This window comes from Nomascus leucogenys, chromosome 5 (genome assembly GCF_006542625.1).
Source record: "Nomascus leucogenys isolate Asia chromosome 5, Asia_NLE_v1, whole genome shotgun sequence".
NCBI classification, from domain to species: Eukaryota; Metazoa; Chordata; class Mammalia; order Primates; family Hylobatidae; genus Nomascus; species Nomascus leucogenys.
The window spans coordinates 38,168,647-38,187,062 of NC_044385.1; the positions used below are offsets into that span (position 1 = coordinate 38,168,647).

At 38.6% G+C, this 18,416-nt stretch overlaps 1 protein-coding gene across 5 annotated transcripts in view; it reads right to left on the reverse strand.

The window, feature by feature from the left end:
• Positions 1-17,110, reverse strand: part of MYSM1 (Myb like, SWIRM and MPN domains 1) — a 52,159-nt gene extending 35,049 nt beyond the window's left edge. For 4 of the 5 annotated variants that reach the window (XR_004030096.1, XM_030812912.1, XM_003265144.4 and 1 more), the window contains exons 1-7: positions 17,009-17,110; positions 11,805-11,883; positions 9,528-9,598; positions 7,015-7,092; positions 6,901-6,924; positions 5,714-5,792; positions 1,835-1,933 (exon numbers count right to left, since the gene is read on the reverse strand). Coding sequence is in view for 4 of the 5 variants with exons in the window: in XM_030812912.1 (XP_030668772.1) it covers positions 1,835-1,933; positions 5,714-5,792; positions 6,901-6,924; positions 7,015-7,092; positions 9,528-9,598; positions 11,805-11,883; positions 17,009-17,076 (498 nt within the window). In the remaining variant the exon portion in view is untranslated. Of the gene's footprint in view, positions 1-1,834; positions 1,934-5,713; positions 6,041-6,900; positions 6,925-7,014; positions 7,093-9,527; positions 9,599-11,804; positions 11,884-17,008 lie in introns of those variants that run through there. The other variant, XM_030812913.1, reaches the window with a different exon arrangement.
• Between the last annotated feature and the right edge of the window lie 1,306 nt (positions 17,111-18,416).

The window sequence follows — 18,416 nt, forward strand, 5'->3', positions numbered from 1 at the left end:
TAATGCTAAAATAATCCTTAATCTATCTGACATCTTCACTGAGTACATTAAAACCAGCTTTCATTTAAATAAGGGACAACAGAAACAAACTGTCTTTTGCAGGCTTATTTAATGAGCTTATATTATAGAGATTATATTTTAATGTGATACTTGAAAAAAAAAAGAGAGATTATATTTTAAGCCATAAAAGTATCTCCCAAACCTGCTATTACAGACATAAATATCTGGTAATGTAACAACAACAAAAAAGATAATGAAAGTGAATAAGAAAATATAACATGAAATAAAATCCTTATCTACAAAGTTTTTAAAAAGTCTTATAAATGACTAAAATACATAAGGGATATGACAGCTCTCAGAAACAGGTTATTTATAGATCCTGTATTGCACAGAATTCCAGGATTAAATATTTGAGGTTGACTGGCTTACTATGTAGAGAATAAAAGGGTAGCAGGAGGGAAAGAGATTTGGACATATTGCCTGAAACAGCTTTTAACATCCCTGCTATTTATTTTAAGTATCCTGTCTATAATTTTAAAAATTCAGATGAAATTTTGCATTGATTTCATAATATACTAGTCTCTGATACAATATGAAAAATGTATCCTTCTACCCCAGGTCTTTGAGTAAAACTGGCACTCCAAGATACATAGCATGTATCTTGGAAGCCTAAGAGTAAGAATAACCAAGTTAAGCTTTATTCTGTTCTGAGGTATTAACTAAACCCTGGTGAGCTGCCTTGAAAATGCTTCTGTCTGGTTCAAAGATGGAGCATACAATCGATGTAAGATGAATCCATTCCATTAGTTACCACCTCTGTCTAGATAACACCAAAACAAACCTTACATACAGGGTAGAACTCATTATCTACATGAAAAGATAATATCAAATTTCACTCAAGACACTTACCAATTTTATATAATTATGTTCCTAGGCTTCAAAGAGGATATATTAAAAAATTCTAGGCCAGGCACGGTGGCTCATGCCTGTAATCCCAGCACTTTGGGAGGCCGAGGCGGGTGGATCACGAGGTCAGGAGATCCAGACCATCCTGGCTAACACGGTGAAACCCCGTCTCTAATAAAAATACAAAAACTTGGCCGGGCGTGGTGGTGGGCGCCTGTAGTCCCAGCTACTCAGGAGGCTGAGGCAGGAGAATGGCGTGAACCTGGGAGGCGGAGCTTGCAGTGAGCCGAGATTGCACCACTGCACTCCAGCCTGGGCGACAGAGCAAGACTCTGTCTCAAAAAAAAAAAAAAGAAAAAAAAAATTCTAAATATCAAAACGACATGGTTGCATATCGCACAAATTACTTGAAAGATTAAGGAACCAGATCACAATTAAACCTTTCTTAACACTGCAGTTTATTAAAGTTTCAGACAATTTTTCATAACAATTGTAAAAATTTCATAGCTATTTACCAGATTTCAGAGTCAGGATAGCATTTACCTCCTGTAAGCTCTAATAATTCTTAAAAGTTTCTACAACACAAATATTTTAAAAAGAAAAGTTATTTTCTAGAGGAAACAATAAGATAAGATCTCTAAGGTTTTCTCTTTGAAATACAATTTGCTTTATAGTATATTTTTGAGCAATTACTATTTTGTCCATTTAACTTTATAAAATTAAATAGAGTAACATGATACCTATTTAATGGCAATACTCAAAACACTGAAGATATGCTCTGAGGTTTTGTATAGTACTACGTGGGTATAAAATACTTTAAAAACTTTTAACAGTAAGACTTTAACAGCTGAATTAAAGAAATACTTCTGCTTACTTTGTTTTTTCTAAATATTATCATTATTAACTAGGATACTGATATTCTGCTTACCTTATTTTTAAAATACTGTCTTGCATAACTCTTTACTTGTAAAACAGTGCGGCTTCCAACTAGCTTTGAAATTTTGGTCCATCTTCGGCCAAATTTAGCCTATATTATTAAAATGGAAAAAAAATGCTTTTGAATAATTTACTTATGAATGAACAGTCCAAGCAACTACCACATTTAAAAAAACTTAAAAAAAAATACATCTTTATTTTCTGAAGCACACAATAAAGTCTTCTATATAGACTATGGTCTTAAAATCAAAGCCTACATTCATTCTTCTTTTGGAATCTGAACTACTGAAAACTGACGGAAATGATATAGAAACTCCTTTTTAAAAAGAATAGCTATCTAAATGAAGATATTGCCTAACTGTATGAATTCATATTGTAAGTTATCATGTTCCAAATCTAAAATAACTTTTTAAAATAAATAAGTGCCTAAAAGGGGTGCAGGTTACATTTTCCATTTATACGATCAACTGAACATGTTCTGTGCTAATTTCAACACTTTTTGTTAACTCAGATTCCCTATTTTGCAATATCCATTAGGTGTCTCACAGCAGAGACTTTTACTCTATCAGGTATCACAGTGAACTGACCTAAAAGATTAAATCGATTAAATCACAAATGAGGAAGTCCTGCAACAAATGTCTTCTTTGTTAAGATGCTATAAGCCCCAAGTTGTAACTACCCGTTTCATTACTCATCAGAGTTTCTCTTGCATGTGTATATGCTGCGCACATCAATAAACTCTGGTTTTCTCCTGTTAATGTCGTTGTCAGTTTTTATTTCATTTTTGAGACAGGGTCTCACTCTGTTGCCCAGGCTGAGTACAGTGGTGTGATCATGGCTCATGCAGCCTCAACCTCCTGGGCTTAAGCAATCCTCCCACCTCAGCCTTCCCAGTAGCTGGGACTACAGGTACGCACCACTTTGCCAGGCTAATTTTTTATTTTTTGTAGAGACGGGGTCTCACCATGTTGCCTACCCTCCAACTAATGCCTTCTGACACCTTCCACCTCCCGGTGTCAAAGGCTGTGCACCTCATAACACTGAAGCTGTGCAGGGAAAAAAAAATGAGAACTTGAGGGAGCTCCTGTGTGTTCTCAAGTACAGAAAGGAACACTTAATTTGACAGCTAAAAGGGATTGTTACGTATCAAGTCTAACTACAATTTAATACGTAAATCCTCTTTGCAATATCCCCAACATAAGATATTCTCTACTTCCTAACGTAGCTCAATAATTCTAAATTTTTAGAATTCTTAAAACTATGAAAAACAAAAAATTAGCCACAACTTAAGAAAAGTTGTGGTCAGATTTACAGGCCAGGCAGTCATGCCTTACGGTAGCAAATCATTTTCAAAGATCTCGCCCAAGTGATAAACCTTAATTTAAGTAAATTTCTGATATTCATTAGAAAATATGACATATGGACAATTTCTTAAACTCAAAGTGCTTCTGAAAATTATTAGTAAATATAAATTAATTATTTAAGGTTACTCTTAACACCTAGCTGAGATCAACTTACTGAAAAACTACTTATCTTTATTGTGGGATGAAGACAAATAGATAACATTGGTAGGTAGCATGGAGCATTTGTGGAGACAGGACAGATCTGGATTAAGGTAAAATTAGTAGAAGAGTAGGGACTTGGGCACTAGAAAAATTGGGGAAAGAATACGAACAAGAGGAGCAAAGAAGCCAGGCACGGTGGCACATGTCTGTGGTCCTAGCTATTCAGGAGACTGAGACAAGGGGATCACCTGAACTCAGGAGTTCAAAGCCTGGGCAGCATAACAAGACCTTGTTTCTTAAAAAAAAAAAGAAGATAAAAAAAGGAGCAAAGAAAATATTCACCAGTTTCAAAATAGAGCAAAGGGAGAGTCCCATGCCCAAAAAGGGAAAGGAAAAAAGCCTTTCTTCATCATTCAGTACCACCCAATTCCCTACTCTCAAGCTTGACAGAATTTAGTCTGTAAGCAAACTTTATCAATGGGTAAAAAAAAGCTGAGAATACAACTAATAATTCCATGCTTGTTGTGTAGGAAAACATTCCAAGTTTAAAATCTCCCTTAATGTAAATAGACAGAGGTCTATATCTCTATATAAATAAATACATATTTACTTATATATAGACAAATATCTCTGGAAGAAAACACAACGGAGACACTGGTTACCCAAGGCAAAGCAACTGAAGGCTAAGATGAGAGTGAGAAGACTTAATACCCTATAACTTTAGGAACCTTTTGAATTTTAAACCATGCAAATGTAGTCCCCATAAGTACCACCAACATATAAAATAACAACCCAAAAATGAACCTTAAATTCAATCTATTTGCATAGGTATGTATATATGTGTTAGTACAAACTGCACCATGTTGCGAGCTCCCTGCTATTTTGCAGACCTTTGTCGAAGTGAAACATTTCACAGGGGTTCAGGCCATGAGAAGTATCCTGTCTAACCAGCTGACTACGAGACAAAGGCCCAACTAAAGAAATGTCCCTAACCTATCTTGCTCGACAAAGGTCCAAAAAACACCTGAACACCACGACGACATCCCACCGGAACGAGGGCCAGAACTGCCTCATCATGGGAACATCTTATCAATATCCTGCTGGGCAGCAAGCCATACTGCCCAGACCTCTTCTGCCCATACCTATAAATTGCCCCAGGCTATAAGCAGCAGCGGGCTCTGGCATTAGGTTGGTCCCCTACTTCTGTAGGTTTTATGCTGGACATAAAGCCTGTATTTGCTGTTGAGCTGCCTCCTTCTGTGTGTGTGTGTGTGTGTGTGTGTCTTTCTTTAACCCTCACCTTCTCTTTAAGACCTAACATTATGTATCTGGTCTTTGATAAGGGGCAAAACACCAAAGTTGTTAAGAATCTTAAATAAATGATTAATTAAAGTTAGATCATATAAATGATAATCATACAACACACTGAAATATCAATATAAAAAAAACACCAGTATAGGAAAAAGTCTTGAAGAGATAAAAACCTCAAGATCATTTATATATTTATATAAGAATATCATACAGTATATAGATGTCAAGGTGTTCACTAAAATACAAATACAAACATTTTATTCTCATCATCTGTAGAAATGTTAATGATACTTCAATTAGCATACATAAATTTTATATATACAAATATTCTATATATGTAATGTATAAATATACATAATTTCGAAATTCCTTAGAACATTACTAGGTATCATGCACCTTAAAGGAAAAGATATAAACTAATCTTGATAGTAAAAAAATTTAAAAAAATATCCTAAGTATTTTTTTTTAAAGTTTCTTCATATTAAGGGGTATTTTCAGAATTAGAAACCAGAATACGTAACTTTTCCATTATGCAACTTGTGAACATTTAAATAGATTTCAGTGTAATAGACATTCACACAAAAAGAATGTTTCTGGTCTTCATTTACAGTTGCTGAAATACTTAGACAGTGTATACAACGCCAAATTATCTGAATAAAAACTCAGCTGATCACCCCAACAGTTTCAAATATCAAGTTTTTGTTTTGTTTCAAAAAAAAAAAAAGAGACTACTAAATAATTTTGCCTTTTAATCCAGGTAGTTAGTGTCATGTATACAGATATACCTCAATTTCTTGGATTTTGATAATACCACAAGAATGTGAAAACTACAGATCTAAATCTATTTTAGTATTTTAGTACCTTAGATCTAAGTTAAAAGGAATTCTCTTGCACTACACTATAAACATCATTACTCTAACTACAGAAGAACTAAAGGTGTTAAAACTGTAATTAAAAAGAAAATTCAGGTCTCTATAAATTAATTTAACCTTATAACTTTACCAATATTTGCTTCTAGAATTAATTTACTAAAAATTTAAAATTGCTCTATTTACCAGCCCTTGTTCAAACAGCTCTTTTTCTTCTATCGTCCACTTTACTGAGTAACTGGCTGGTTTTGTAGGAGAGTGTACCCTGAGGGGAAAAAAAGGAATTGCAAAAAAAATTTCTGAAATGGAACATTCCATATTTATGTAACTAAAGGTTATAGATAGCCATGGGCTAAATTCAATACTTTGAGTCTAGGAATTAAAAATAAACAAACAAACAAAACAAGGCTACAGCCTCTACCTGGGGGCAGAGATTTACCCTGTCACGTGTCTCTAGCTCAGGATGATGGGAGCCCCAAAAGACATAATCCTTGGGTCTGAGTGAGGGTAACACTAAAAGACATCAAACGAAGTCAATGTGATAACAAACAAATAGGCTCCCTTAGACTGGATACAAAGCAGCAGGTTTTAATACATTCCCAAATCCTGAAAGGCATGTAAGAGTTTAAATTGGTTCACAAATACTATCTCTTTAGTTCTTTCATGTAAATTCATGTAAATATTTAGAAAAGAAGTCAAAAACTACAGCATTGTATTTATTGCTTTTAAAATTCATTATCTTAAGGAATTAAAAATAAAACTGATGAAGCTCACTAATTTAAGCAACCCATTAATCCTTTTGTTAACTTCATTTCATTGTTTATTCAGCAAAATACAAAAGCAAAAGGCTGCTCAGTACTCAACCTCTTGGGCAATTGCAAATACGTAAACCACCCTTTAAAGGACCATAAACTTCCAAATTCATAAACGCTAAATAACTTTTTTTCAATTATAGGGAAAGGATATTTTTAAAATAGTTAATTTCTCCAGATAATTTTTGAAAGCCACAAATCCAAATGAAAATTTTGTTGAAAATAAGTGAAAATTAACTGACAGAGTAAAAGAAATCAAGTCAATTCCAATATATTATATAACAGCTTCTCAAAATTTCCCCATAAACCCCTGGACAACCATATTTTTCACAATCTGATAGAATTGCCTACGTAGGGTCATGAAAGAAATTCTGGCAAGTAAATAACATCATAAAATTATACTTGTGCCATTCCAACATCTTTATTAAAAAAAACTGTTTTTATATCTACTTTGAGGTCAAGAGGGCTTTTCCACAGGCCAACTATAATTTAAAAAAAAAATTCTTCCATAATTTTTAACTAATGAAAACAGATTTAGAAATATAAAATATAAGTACATACATGATTTTTGCTGTTTTCTGCAGACTGCATCACATGAAAAAAGAAAATAAGGAAGCGTGTGAGGTTTCTAAAACTACCGTCCAGACTTTTAGAAATATTATAAATTGATTTTACCTCTTCATGTATTTTTTATCATCTTCCTTTTGATCAAGCCAGACTTTTTCCGGTAGTGATTTTTTAGATAAATAATATCTGTGTAATTATTAAGGAAACTTTTTAAACAATATTACAGTCACGTAATTTTTACATTACTTATACAAAAGGTGTGCTACATAAATGTTATTAATAGTTCCCTTGTCTTCCCAATTAGAAGTGACTACAAGAAACAGCCTCCATGTTTAAATCAAGCTTGTCCAATCCTCTGCCTGCAGGCTACATGTGGCCCAGGACGGCTTCAAATGTGGCCCAACACAAATTCATAAACTTTCTTAAAACATTATGAGATTATTTTGTGATTTTTTTTTTTTTTTTTTTTAGCTCATCAGCTATTGTTAGTGTATTTTATGTGGGGCCCAAGAAAATTCTTCTTCCAGTGTGGCCCAGGGAAGCCAAAAGATTGGACACCCTGGTTTAAATATTTTCTTCCAAAACATATGGAGAATGTAATAGGTAAACTTGGTTGGTTGTCCAAGGTAATTTGGGAATAATTTTCCACATTTCTAAAGCCAACAGAGAAGAATCCAAGGATCTTCTCTACCTTAATAAAAATTGCAAACATTTAGATCAAATCTACCAGAGAACTTCCCTCTTAAAGTTATTAGAACTAGCCTGATGAGGCCAGGCGCGGTGGCTCACGCCTGTAATCCCAGCACTTTGGGAGGCCGAGGCAGGCGGATCACAAGGTCAGGAGATCGAGGCCATCCTGGCTAACATGGTGAAACCCTGTCTCTACTAAAAAATAGAAAAAATTAGCCGGGCGTGGTGGCGGGCGCCTGTAGTCCCAGCTACTCAGGAGGCTGAGGCAGGAGAATGGCATGAACCTGGGAGGCAGAGCTTGCAGTGAGCCAAGTTTGTGCCACTGCACTCCAGCCTGGGCGACAGAGCAAGATTCCGTCTCAAAAAATAAAAACTAGCCTGATGAAATACTTTAAGATTAGCCTGAGATATTCTTCACTTAACAAGTATTTATTGGCTACATACTGCATATGTCAGGTACTATGCTAGGTACAGATGCTGAGAACAAAGATACTCTCATTATTTGTTTCCATATCTAGAAGTGAACCACTGACTACTTAAGTGTTTTATCTAGACTTGCACAGTGGCCACCAATCACATGTGACTTCTGACCAGTGGAAACACTATTTGCATGAACTAGGATGTACTCTAAGTATAAAACACAGTGGATTTTGGCCGGGCGCAGTGGCTCACACCTGTAATCCCAGCACTTTGGGAGGCCGAAGCAGGTGGATCCCCAGGTCAGGAGTTCAAGACCAGCCTGGCCAACATGGTGAAACCCCATCTCTACTAAAGATACAAAAAATTAGCCAGGTGTGGTGGTGTGCACCCATAATCCCAGCTACTCAGGAGGCTGAGGCAGGAGAATCACTTGAACCAGGGAGGCAGAGGTTGCAGTGAGCCAAGATCGTACCATTGCACTCCAGCCTGGGTGACAGGGCGAGATTCCGTCTCAAAAAACAAACAAAACAAAACAAAACACAGTGGATTTCAAAGACTTAGTACAAAAATGTAAAATTATCTCATTAATGTTTTTATCTTGATTAAATGTTAAAATGAGAATATTTTAAATATTTTAGGTTATATAATATATATTGTTAAAATTAATTTCCTTTGTGTTAAATGAGGATATCGGAAAATTTTAAATTATATGTGACTTTCTCTGAATAGCAATAATCTAGGCTACAACTGCAATGTCTGGGGAGAATTAGAGAATAAGAAAGCCTAAATAGGGTTAACCTATGATAATCAAAGGTACAGACACTCTAAAATCAACATGGCAATAAGTGGAAATAGTGGGAACAGAGAAATTCTGGCTTAGTGAGGAGAAATCCATAAAATGAAGATGAAAGAGGTTAATAAACCACTACTTATTAGACTATGACTAGCTATCTTTATAAATCATAAAATCAGAAATCATTTTGTTCAATCCTCTCCTTTTACATGTACGAAAACTGAGCTGTAAATAAGGATCCACAAATGTAGGGAAAACATCTTCATTCTATAGTATTTGTTTTGTGCTTTTTATTTAGATTCCTCCCACGTAACACCTGTAAATTATGAAGTGAGAAGAACTTTTACACATTCCAACTCTGTGTCCTTGGAAAATTAACATCTCTGGGTTTCACCTTTTATAACTTAAAAATGCAAGCTTGGACTTAAGGTTCAAAATGACTTAAATATTCTATCATTTCTACTCAATATTCAGATATCATAAACAGTTGGCTAGTGACAGAAACTCAAAATATGCAATCAGATCTCAGATGTTACAGTAAAACAGAACCTGAGGAATAAAATGCTGCTTTTCGCATACATAGGTAACATGATATTATATAACAGCAGTCTGGGGCTGTATAAAATCCATCTAGTAAACAGTGTCCTCTTGTAATTTTTGCATTTATAGATTTTTTCACCCTGAAACCTGTACTTTCCTCATAATCATTAAAGGATACTCTTCTTCCAACAACATTTTCTCAATAACAGCTCTGTTCTCTTCACTGATGGTGTTATCCAAGGTCCAAGGCTATTAAAAAAAAGAGAACATATTTGTCTTTTTATTTATTGCTTTTTGAAATTATCTTCTGTTTTGGTAAAGAAAAATACATGTTATAATGATTACAAATAACAGTCACCATTTACTGAGCACACAGACACATTTTTGATTACCACAGTAACAATGAGATAGGCATTAATACTTTGCAGAAGCAACCACAGCACTACTAGCATTTTAAGTGGAAGAGCAGAGACTTTACACCCGAGTCTGTTGGATTCCCAGGCTCATGCTCCTGCCCAGGATGAGGTAATAATCGCCATCCAAAAATGGAATCATTTGTTAGACATCAGACACTCTGTCAGACACTTAACCTCTTTCCAAAACTCACCACTAACTCTCCTTTTTCCTCAGTTACAATCTCCATGATCCTACTCATTTTCAATGCTCCAAGTTAAGTATTTTCAGCTCATATCTCTTCTTCAAGCTCTAGTCCATAATACCCAACAGCCCATCCAAGATTTCTACTTGGATATCTAATTGGCTTCTAGAACTTAACATCAAAAACAGAACTCACCATCACTTATCTCCACCTGCTTCTCCCTCTGCATTCCCAACTCTACAAAAGGCACTATTACTCACTAAGTTATTCCATGTAGAAATTCAGGAATCATTGTGGATTCTTTCCTTTTCCTTTGATGCCCATATCCAATCTATCAACCAGTTCTACCTCCAAAATATAATTCAAATCTATCTATTCTATCTCTTCTGCTACTACCTCAGGCCAAGTCCCAATCATCAAATCCTGCTTCAATTACCGTGAATGTTTCCTAACTGGTCCCTTTAACTCCACTCTTACTTCCCTCCAATCTTTACCACAGTACCCAAAATTAATTTTATAAAAACAAATTTGCTAATCTCTATTAAATCTATATGAAATGTTTCAGTGATGTCCCAGTTCCTTTAAAACAAAATGTAAACCCTTTAGCATAATCCGACTCATAAGTCCTGCATGACAGAACTCTAGCCTGCCTCTCCAACCTTGCCACATGCTGCCACTCCTCCCTTTCCCACCATATTTTAGACACTGGCCTTCAACCAGAGCTTCTGTAGTTGCTGTTCCTTCTGCCTATAATTTTTTTATTTTAACTGTTCACATATCTACCCTTTTTCCCATCATTTTCAACTTAAATCTCACCTCCTCTGAGATTCCCTGACAATTTAATCTAAACTAGGTTTCCCACTCTGGTACTCTCATTCAGCAGCTTGCTTATTTCCTTCAAAATCTATTATTAGTTTGTCTACCTGTTTATTATCTAACTCCCTCTTAGAAAATAAACTTATTGAGAGCAAGAACATGTCTGTCTTCATTATAGTCATATTCTCCAAGCATGACCTACTGACTGGCACAGAGTAAGTACTCAATAAGTAACTACTACACGGCTGGGCGCAGTGGCTCACGCCTGTAATCTCACCACTTTGGGAGGCTGAGGCAGGCGGATCACGAGGTCAAGAGATCAAGGACAGCTTGGCCAACATGGTGAAACCCCATCTCTACGAAAAATACAAAAATTAGCTGGGCATGGTGGCACACTCCTGTAGTCCCAGCTACTTGGGAAGCTGAGGCAGGAGAATCACTTGAACGCAGCAGGCAGAGGTTGCAGTGAGCCCAGATCGCGCCACTGCAGTCCAGCCTGGCAACAAAGAGAGACTCCATCTCAAAAAAAAAAAAAAAAAAAAAGTAACTACTACATGAAGAAATAAGCCCTGTGATAATCCCATTTTTTTTTTCTCTTTGAGACCGGGTCTCACTCTGTTGCCCAGGTTGGAGAGCAGTGGCACAATCAGAGCTCACTGCAATCTCAAACTCCTGGGCTCAAGGAATTCTCCTGCCTTGGCTTCTCAAAGCACTGGGATTATAGGCAGGAGCCACCTTGCCCACCTACCACTTCTTTAGGTGTAAAGAAACTGAAGTTCACAAATTTGAGAAGTGGTGGAACAAAGATCTGTACCTAAATCTAGCTGGCTCCAAACCTGTTTCTCAACAGGCCATTTTTCAATGTCAAAAGAAAGGGGTTTCTATTTTTAAAGTAAAAAAAATTCTAAATTTCTAAAAAAGAAAAATATTACATCTGTGATAGTTGAGAACTAGCACTAAGTTTTTAAAAAAAAAAAAGCAGCAGCACTCTAGGCAATAAATAACAGCTTAATGCACCTGATATTTTTATAAAATACTTACAATAAGGCCATTTTCTGTTCTCCAAGATGAATCAAGATAGTGATCTTTTTGTAAAACTGATGCTGTATTTTCACCACTTCTGTAATAATTAAGAAAATGAGTATATAAGTGAAAATCATACTAGTTAATGAATGTAACTTACACAGCACAGAAGCCAGCAGGTAGTAAGGGAACTAAGTATTTGCTTAGTTCCCTCCTCCCCTTAACAAACAGATTTAACATTGTGGAAATGCCTGCTCTACCTCTCTGGCCTGTGAAATACATGGTAGTGCTAAGCTACCCCATCTCAATTGTGAAACATCAAGTCTGACTGCTCACTTCTTTTGGTTCTCAAGAATAAACAATCTCATGAGGAAAACAATACCCCAAAGCAGCAATCACAACATGCTCTGTGACTTGAACCAACAATGCAGTTTCAGCTGATTGGTACCAGTACCCACGTGTATACAGGAATTCAACTTTGTGATCAAACCTTTTAGCTGTATCTAAATTATAAAAACCACCATCAATAGCACCACCTATAAAATGAAAAAAAAAAAAAAAACTAGATGACAGAACCAAAACAGAAAATACTCAAAGGACAGTACAGTGAATAGATAAGAAAAATGTGGTTTTAATAACTCATAATTTAAAAAATTAATTTGATTTGGAGGCTTTTCAATGTCCATGGGAGATCAAACTTTTTAAATTATCTCACTCTTTTCATTAAGCTCATAAGAGCTCTTTAAAGTTACACTGTTTACCCCATATTTGAAAAGGCTGAGTAAGTTTTGGGGGGCTCAATCCATGATACAAATTTAATATTTTGCTTAGTTATTGACTTTTTCTAGACCTCATCTAGTGGTAAGAATTTTCCATCTCTAAGACTGCAAAAACCTTTCAACAGGCTTATAAATCTGAATCTTTAATTAGGCAGTAGTTATAATAAATTGTGGGGCTAATGAACTATTCTCTAAAAGCAATCATTTCTCTCAACTGTTGATGGTAAATAGGTTTAATCTTAAATGTCAACTATGATCTGGAAGAGGCTACCAGGAAGGCTAAATAAAGGATTCTGAGACTTGTATCAGCTCAAGGAAACCTTTGCTCAAATAACTAGGTCTGCCAAGAGTTCAGAAAATAGAACCACTATCATTTCAAGTTCACTGTAGAAATCTTTTTATTCCTCAATAAGAAGAATCAGCAACACTCATACTCTGGTAGCTACTTCTGGATCTCTACCTGAATCTCCATAGGTACCACATATTAGCATGTTTAAAGCTTGAAATCACCTTTCCTCCCAAATCTGCTACTCTTCCATTGTTCACCATCTCACTCAGTGGCACCACCATCTCCCTAGTTATCCAAGCGAGAAATCCAAGCCTGCCCTTTTTTCTTCACAACCCCATTTAATCTGCCCCAATTCTGTTGTTTCTCCCATTTTCCAAATCCAGTCCTTCCAGTATTTTCATACTACCTCTGAGGTCCTGTAGTTTCCAATCTTATATAATTTTCCTGGATAAATGTAAAAGATAAAGCTGACAAACCATTTACCTCCCCTCCTTTATCTTTCTCCACCCATCTCCATCTGACATATATATAGGATTGCTGTCTATGTCATCTAACAAGAATGTTCTATGACAGCACAGACTTGGTTTTGATACACTGTTATGTATCAGTGCATGGCATGTAGAAGGTACTCAATCAAAATTTGTTGGACTAAATGAACAAGGTAGGTGGGGCGTGGATCACTCAGATCTCTGGTAGTTAAAGAATGAGAATTTTATCAAAAAACCAACTGGGGAGTGAAGGGAATAACATGATCAGATTTGGATATAAGAAAGATTACTCTGACTTCAGAATAGAACAGAATGCGGCCAAGGTGACAAGGAGCAGTTAAGAGGGAGAGATTATAAAAATACTAGAGAAGGGCCGGGCGCGGTGGCTCAAGCCTGTAATCCCAGCACTTTGGGAGGCCGAGGCGGGCGGATCACGAGGTCAGGAGATCGAGACCGTCCTGGCTAACATGGTGAAACCCCGTCTCTACTAAAAATACAAAAAATTAGCCGGGCGTGGTGGCGGGCGCCTGTAGTCCCAGCTACTCGGGAGGCTGAGGCAGGAGAATGGTGTGAACCCGGGAGGCGGAGCTTGCAGTGAGCAGAGATCGCGCCACTGCACCCCAGCCTGGGAGACAGAGAAAGACTCCATCTCAAAAAAAAAAAAAAAAAAAAAAAATACTAGAGAAAGGTGACAATAACTTATAGCTACGGGACAGTGTGAACAGGAAGAAGTGAATACAGTTGAGAAGATATTTAGACAGAATCAACAGCCCTAAATAACTGATAGGGTAGAGGAGCAGAAGGAGGGAGGTAAGGAATGGTGAAGTTTAGGTCTGTGCTTTGGGTGACTGGGTGTGTGTAGGTGCCATTTACTAAACTAGGGTACAGTGAAGAGGCAGATTTGGTGGGGAAAATTTATAAGGTGAAAATGAGGTGCTTGTGGGACATCCAAGTACAGATATCAGAGAACTGGATAAATGGATGTGTCACTTAAGAGAGAGATCTGGGTTGGTAACAGATTTGGGAAACATCAGCTGGCAGGTCAAAAATGGTTTAACACTGGTAAAATTTCATATGGTTCAACCTAACAAAGAGAAGTTGAAGTCTTAAGAGGGACAGTGTGGTCAGTAAATAAAAATCCAATGAGAAAACTCCTTGCAACACCAGGAGTAAAGAACATAAGAAAAGGAGAATGAGAAAGAATGGTAGAAATAGAAGAGAAACCAAAAATTCTTTTTTTTTTTTTTTTTTTTGAGACGGAGTTTCGCTCTTGTTGCCCAGGCTGGAGGGCAATGGCACAATCTCAGCTCACTGCAACCTCCGCCTCCCAGGTTCAAGCGATTCTCCTGCCTCAGCCTCCCTAGTAGCTGCGATTACAGGCAATGTGCCACCACGCCTGGCTAATTTTGTATTTTTAGTAGAGATGGGGTTTCTCCATGTTGGTCAGGCTGGTCTTGAACTTCCGATCTCAGGTGATCCTCCCGCCTTGGCCTCCCAAAGTGCTAGGATTACAGGCATGAGCCACCGCGCTCGGCCAACCAAAAAGTTTCAGTGCCATCTTCTAACTTTGACATCTAGCACTTACCAAGTACTTAAAAGTGACTATTAAATTAATCCTCAAGGGTTTCACAGATGCTATATCATCAACTGTAACTACGTACTTCAGAGAGTACCATCACACTAAATTCCATATGGTTGGTGCTCCAACACCACTGGACCACTGGGCACTATTTACCAGACTATATATATATATATACACACACACACACATATATATATATATATTTTTTTTTTTTTGAGACGGAGTCTGGCTCTGTTGCCCAGGCTGGAGTGCGGTGGCACGATCTCCACTCACTGCAAGCTCCGCCTCCCGGGTTCACGCCATTCTCCTGCCTCAGCCTCCCAAGTACCTGAAACTACAGGCGCCCACCAACATGCCCAGCTAATTTTTTGTATTTTTAGTAGAGACGGGGTTTCACCGTGTTAGCCAGGATGGTCTCGATCTCCTGACTTCGTGATCTGCCCGCCTCGGTCTCCCAAAGTGCTGGGATTACAGGCGTGAGCCACCACGCCTGGTCCAGAATATAATATTAATGATACTCCTTAGGGTTGTATAAGACAGTGATTGTAACCATCATCAGGAACCAATAACCTTTGTAATCCTGCTTTTTAACACAGGTGCCACCAGTAGACCTAGGCCTCAACTAAAATAGGAAGAAAGAGAAAAGGGGGAAAAATTAAACACAATCAGAAAACTTAAGATAAATCTATGGAAGAAGCATACAGCCAATGCCCTCAGGTGACCAATCTTTAGTGTTTCCAAGGCCAGCTCATTTCTTTCTAGACTGCAGATAAGTATCCCTGCCAACCTATTTCATTAACTTGTTGTGAAAAGTAAATTAAATCAAGCATGCAAAAGCACTTGGTCAAGATTTAAACACTACATGAATGTCAACAAGTATTGTTATTAAGGGCTCCCTACTCATCTGCAAAGCTTTGAGGGCCAATGACCATATGAGTTTAATTACCCCTCACGTCTTTATAGGGCTTTAGAGTTCATGATACACTTCTAAACACACTATCTTAGTGCCTCAAGCGCTGGGTTAGTACTTCTCCCCAGTTCACAGAGGCCCTAATATTAGGCTGAACTACATGAAATTGCCACTTTATAGAACAAAAATGGTCTAAATATTGGCAATTTCATATGGTTCAAGCTAATACAGTTCTAAGGAAATTGTACATAATTATAAACAACATAGCTGGCTGACTTTAGAACTCAGGCTTTCTGATTCCTGGCTAGTCTAGGACTCTTCATGACTAAAAGGAGACTCATTTTTCATTCAGAAAGCAAGGAGTCAAAGGAGGTTCTGTGTCAAATCACACTGGGCTGTTTGTTCTGCTGGAACAGATATTTTAAAAAATGTGATCCCTCACTGGATTCTCACAGTACTGTCCCCCAGGGTAACAGGATGGTAAAGAATACATTCAGAGGGCACCTACCGTATGCTAAAGCATATCTCATAATCATTTCATTTGATCCTCACAATTTCATGAAGTACATATCATGACTCTCAGTTTAAATATGAGCAGTCCGAGGCTCAGAGAAGTTAAGTGTCTTGCCCAAGGTCACATTGCTATTAACTGGTAGGGCGAGCAAATGCAGAAGGAAAACCCAGAACTGTCCAACTCTGAAACCTGGCCCCTTTAAGTCAAGCTGCCTCTCAGGAAGTTTTACAACTATCCCCATGTGGAAGAAGGGATGAAACGACGCGCCCAAGGTCACATGGCTAGCGAGCCATAGAACAAGAGTCCCCGAGCTCAGGTCTCGTCCGTAGCCGGTCTTATTCTAGTTACTGTCGAGGAGATCCTGAAAAGGAGGGAACGGAAGAAGGAATCTAAATGTAAATCAAACGCAATGTGGTGCCCTCACAGCATCCGGCAAAAGGTGAAAGCGACACAGGAGTACCTGAGCTCCAGGTAACCGCCCTGCCCGCTGGGCTTGGGACAAGCCGGCGAGCGCGGCGCCTCCCAGGCCAACAGGAGACCCTGGCCCAGGGTATAGTCTTCTGTTCCCTTTTCCCTTGCCGGACCTGCAGCTTTCCCAGGGCCCTCTCCTTCAGTCCACTCCCCTCTCCGCCCCAGAGAGACCCGGTCTCTAAGCCTCACCCGGGCTGTGCCCCCGCCGTCGCTACCACGTCCCCTTCGATATCCACATCCGCCTCTTCAGCCGCCATGATGGGACCTGACCCCGTCCGTCCTCCTGAGAGATCCCGCGAGACGAAGATGGCCCGGGGGCAGGGCCTAACGCGTCACGGGGTGGGGTTGAAGCGTCGTTTGGCCCCTCCCGTGCCGGGAGGCGGGGTTTCCAGAGCAAAGGCGCCCCCAGAGGCCTGGGGCTTGGTCCTTTCTAACTTGTTGACATGCAGAAACCTTCGGAAGTGGCCCACGCCTGAGCTTTTTTTTTTTTTTTTTTTTTGAGACGGAGTTTCACTCTTGTTGCCCAGGCTTGGGTGCAATGGCGCGATCTCGGCTCACTGCAACCTCCACCTCCCGGGTTCAAGCGATTCTCCTGCCTCAGCCTCCCAAGTAGCTGGGATTACAGGCATGCGCCACCACGCCCGGCTAATTTTTGTATTTTTAGTAGATACGGGGTTTCACCATGTTGCCCAGCTGGTCTCGAACTCCCGACCTCAGGTGATCCGCCCGCCTCGGCCTCCCAAATCTCTGAGATTACAGGAGTGAGACACCGCGCCCGGGCCCACCTGAGCTTTTAAGAGCTTCTGTTCTTGCACAAATTCTTTGGGACCTCACTGCTCTCATTGATAAAATGGGGATAACAGCAATATCTTTCTGGACTGATGAAAAAGTCAAGCTAGACCCGCTTTGTGAACTGAAGGTTGCATACCTGCTGGTTATTTAAGTCTCTCTCTCTCTTTGTTTTTTAAAGAAAAGGGTCGTGCAGCACTTACGTGAAGTCGTTCAGCATTTCACCTAAGTGCTGAACAACTTTTATTTTAAAATTAAACAAATATTTAAGAATATAACTTATGATTGTGTAATTTATTTCGTAGACGTCTTTGCAATTTAAAAATCACGCTCATGACTATTAATCCTTACAGTATCCCAGTGAGGTAGGCAGAGCTAATATTACCAGTTATACTTTACAGGTGAGGTAACTGAGGTCTGGAGAGCTGAAATGACTGCCCAAGGACAGGTAACTTCAAAGACAGAGCCAGGAATAGAATCCAGACTTTGTTGACTCTCTACTGAGTGCTCACCATGTAGCAATCACGTTGTTAGAAATTGGAGGATAAACACCACTTCTGTCTAGTTTATAGTTTCTCAAGAAATTAGATACTGACAGCCAGATGCGGTGGCTCACGCCTGTAATCCCAGCACTTTGGGAGGCCAGGGAGGGTGGATCACAAGGTCAGGAGTTCGAGACCAGCCTGACCAACATGGTGAAACCCCATTTCTACTAAAAATACAAAAATTAGCTGGGTGTGGTGGTGCGCACCTGTAGTCCCAGCTACTCAGGAGGCTGAGGCACAAGAGTCGCTTGAACCCAGGAGGC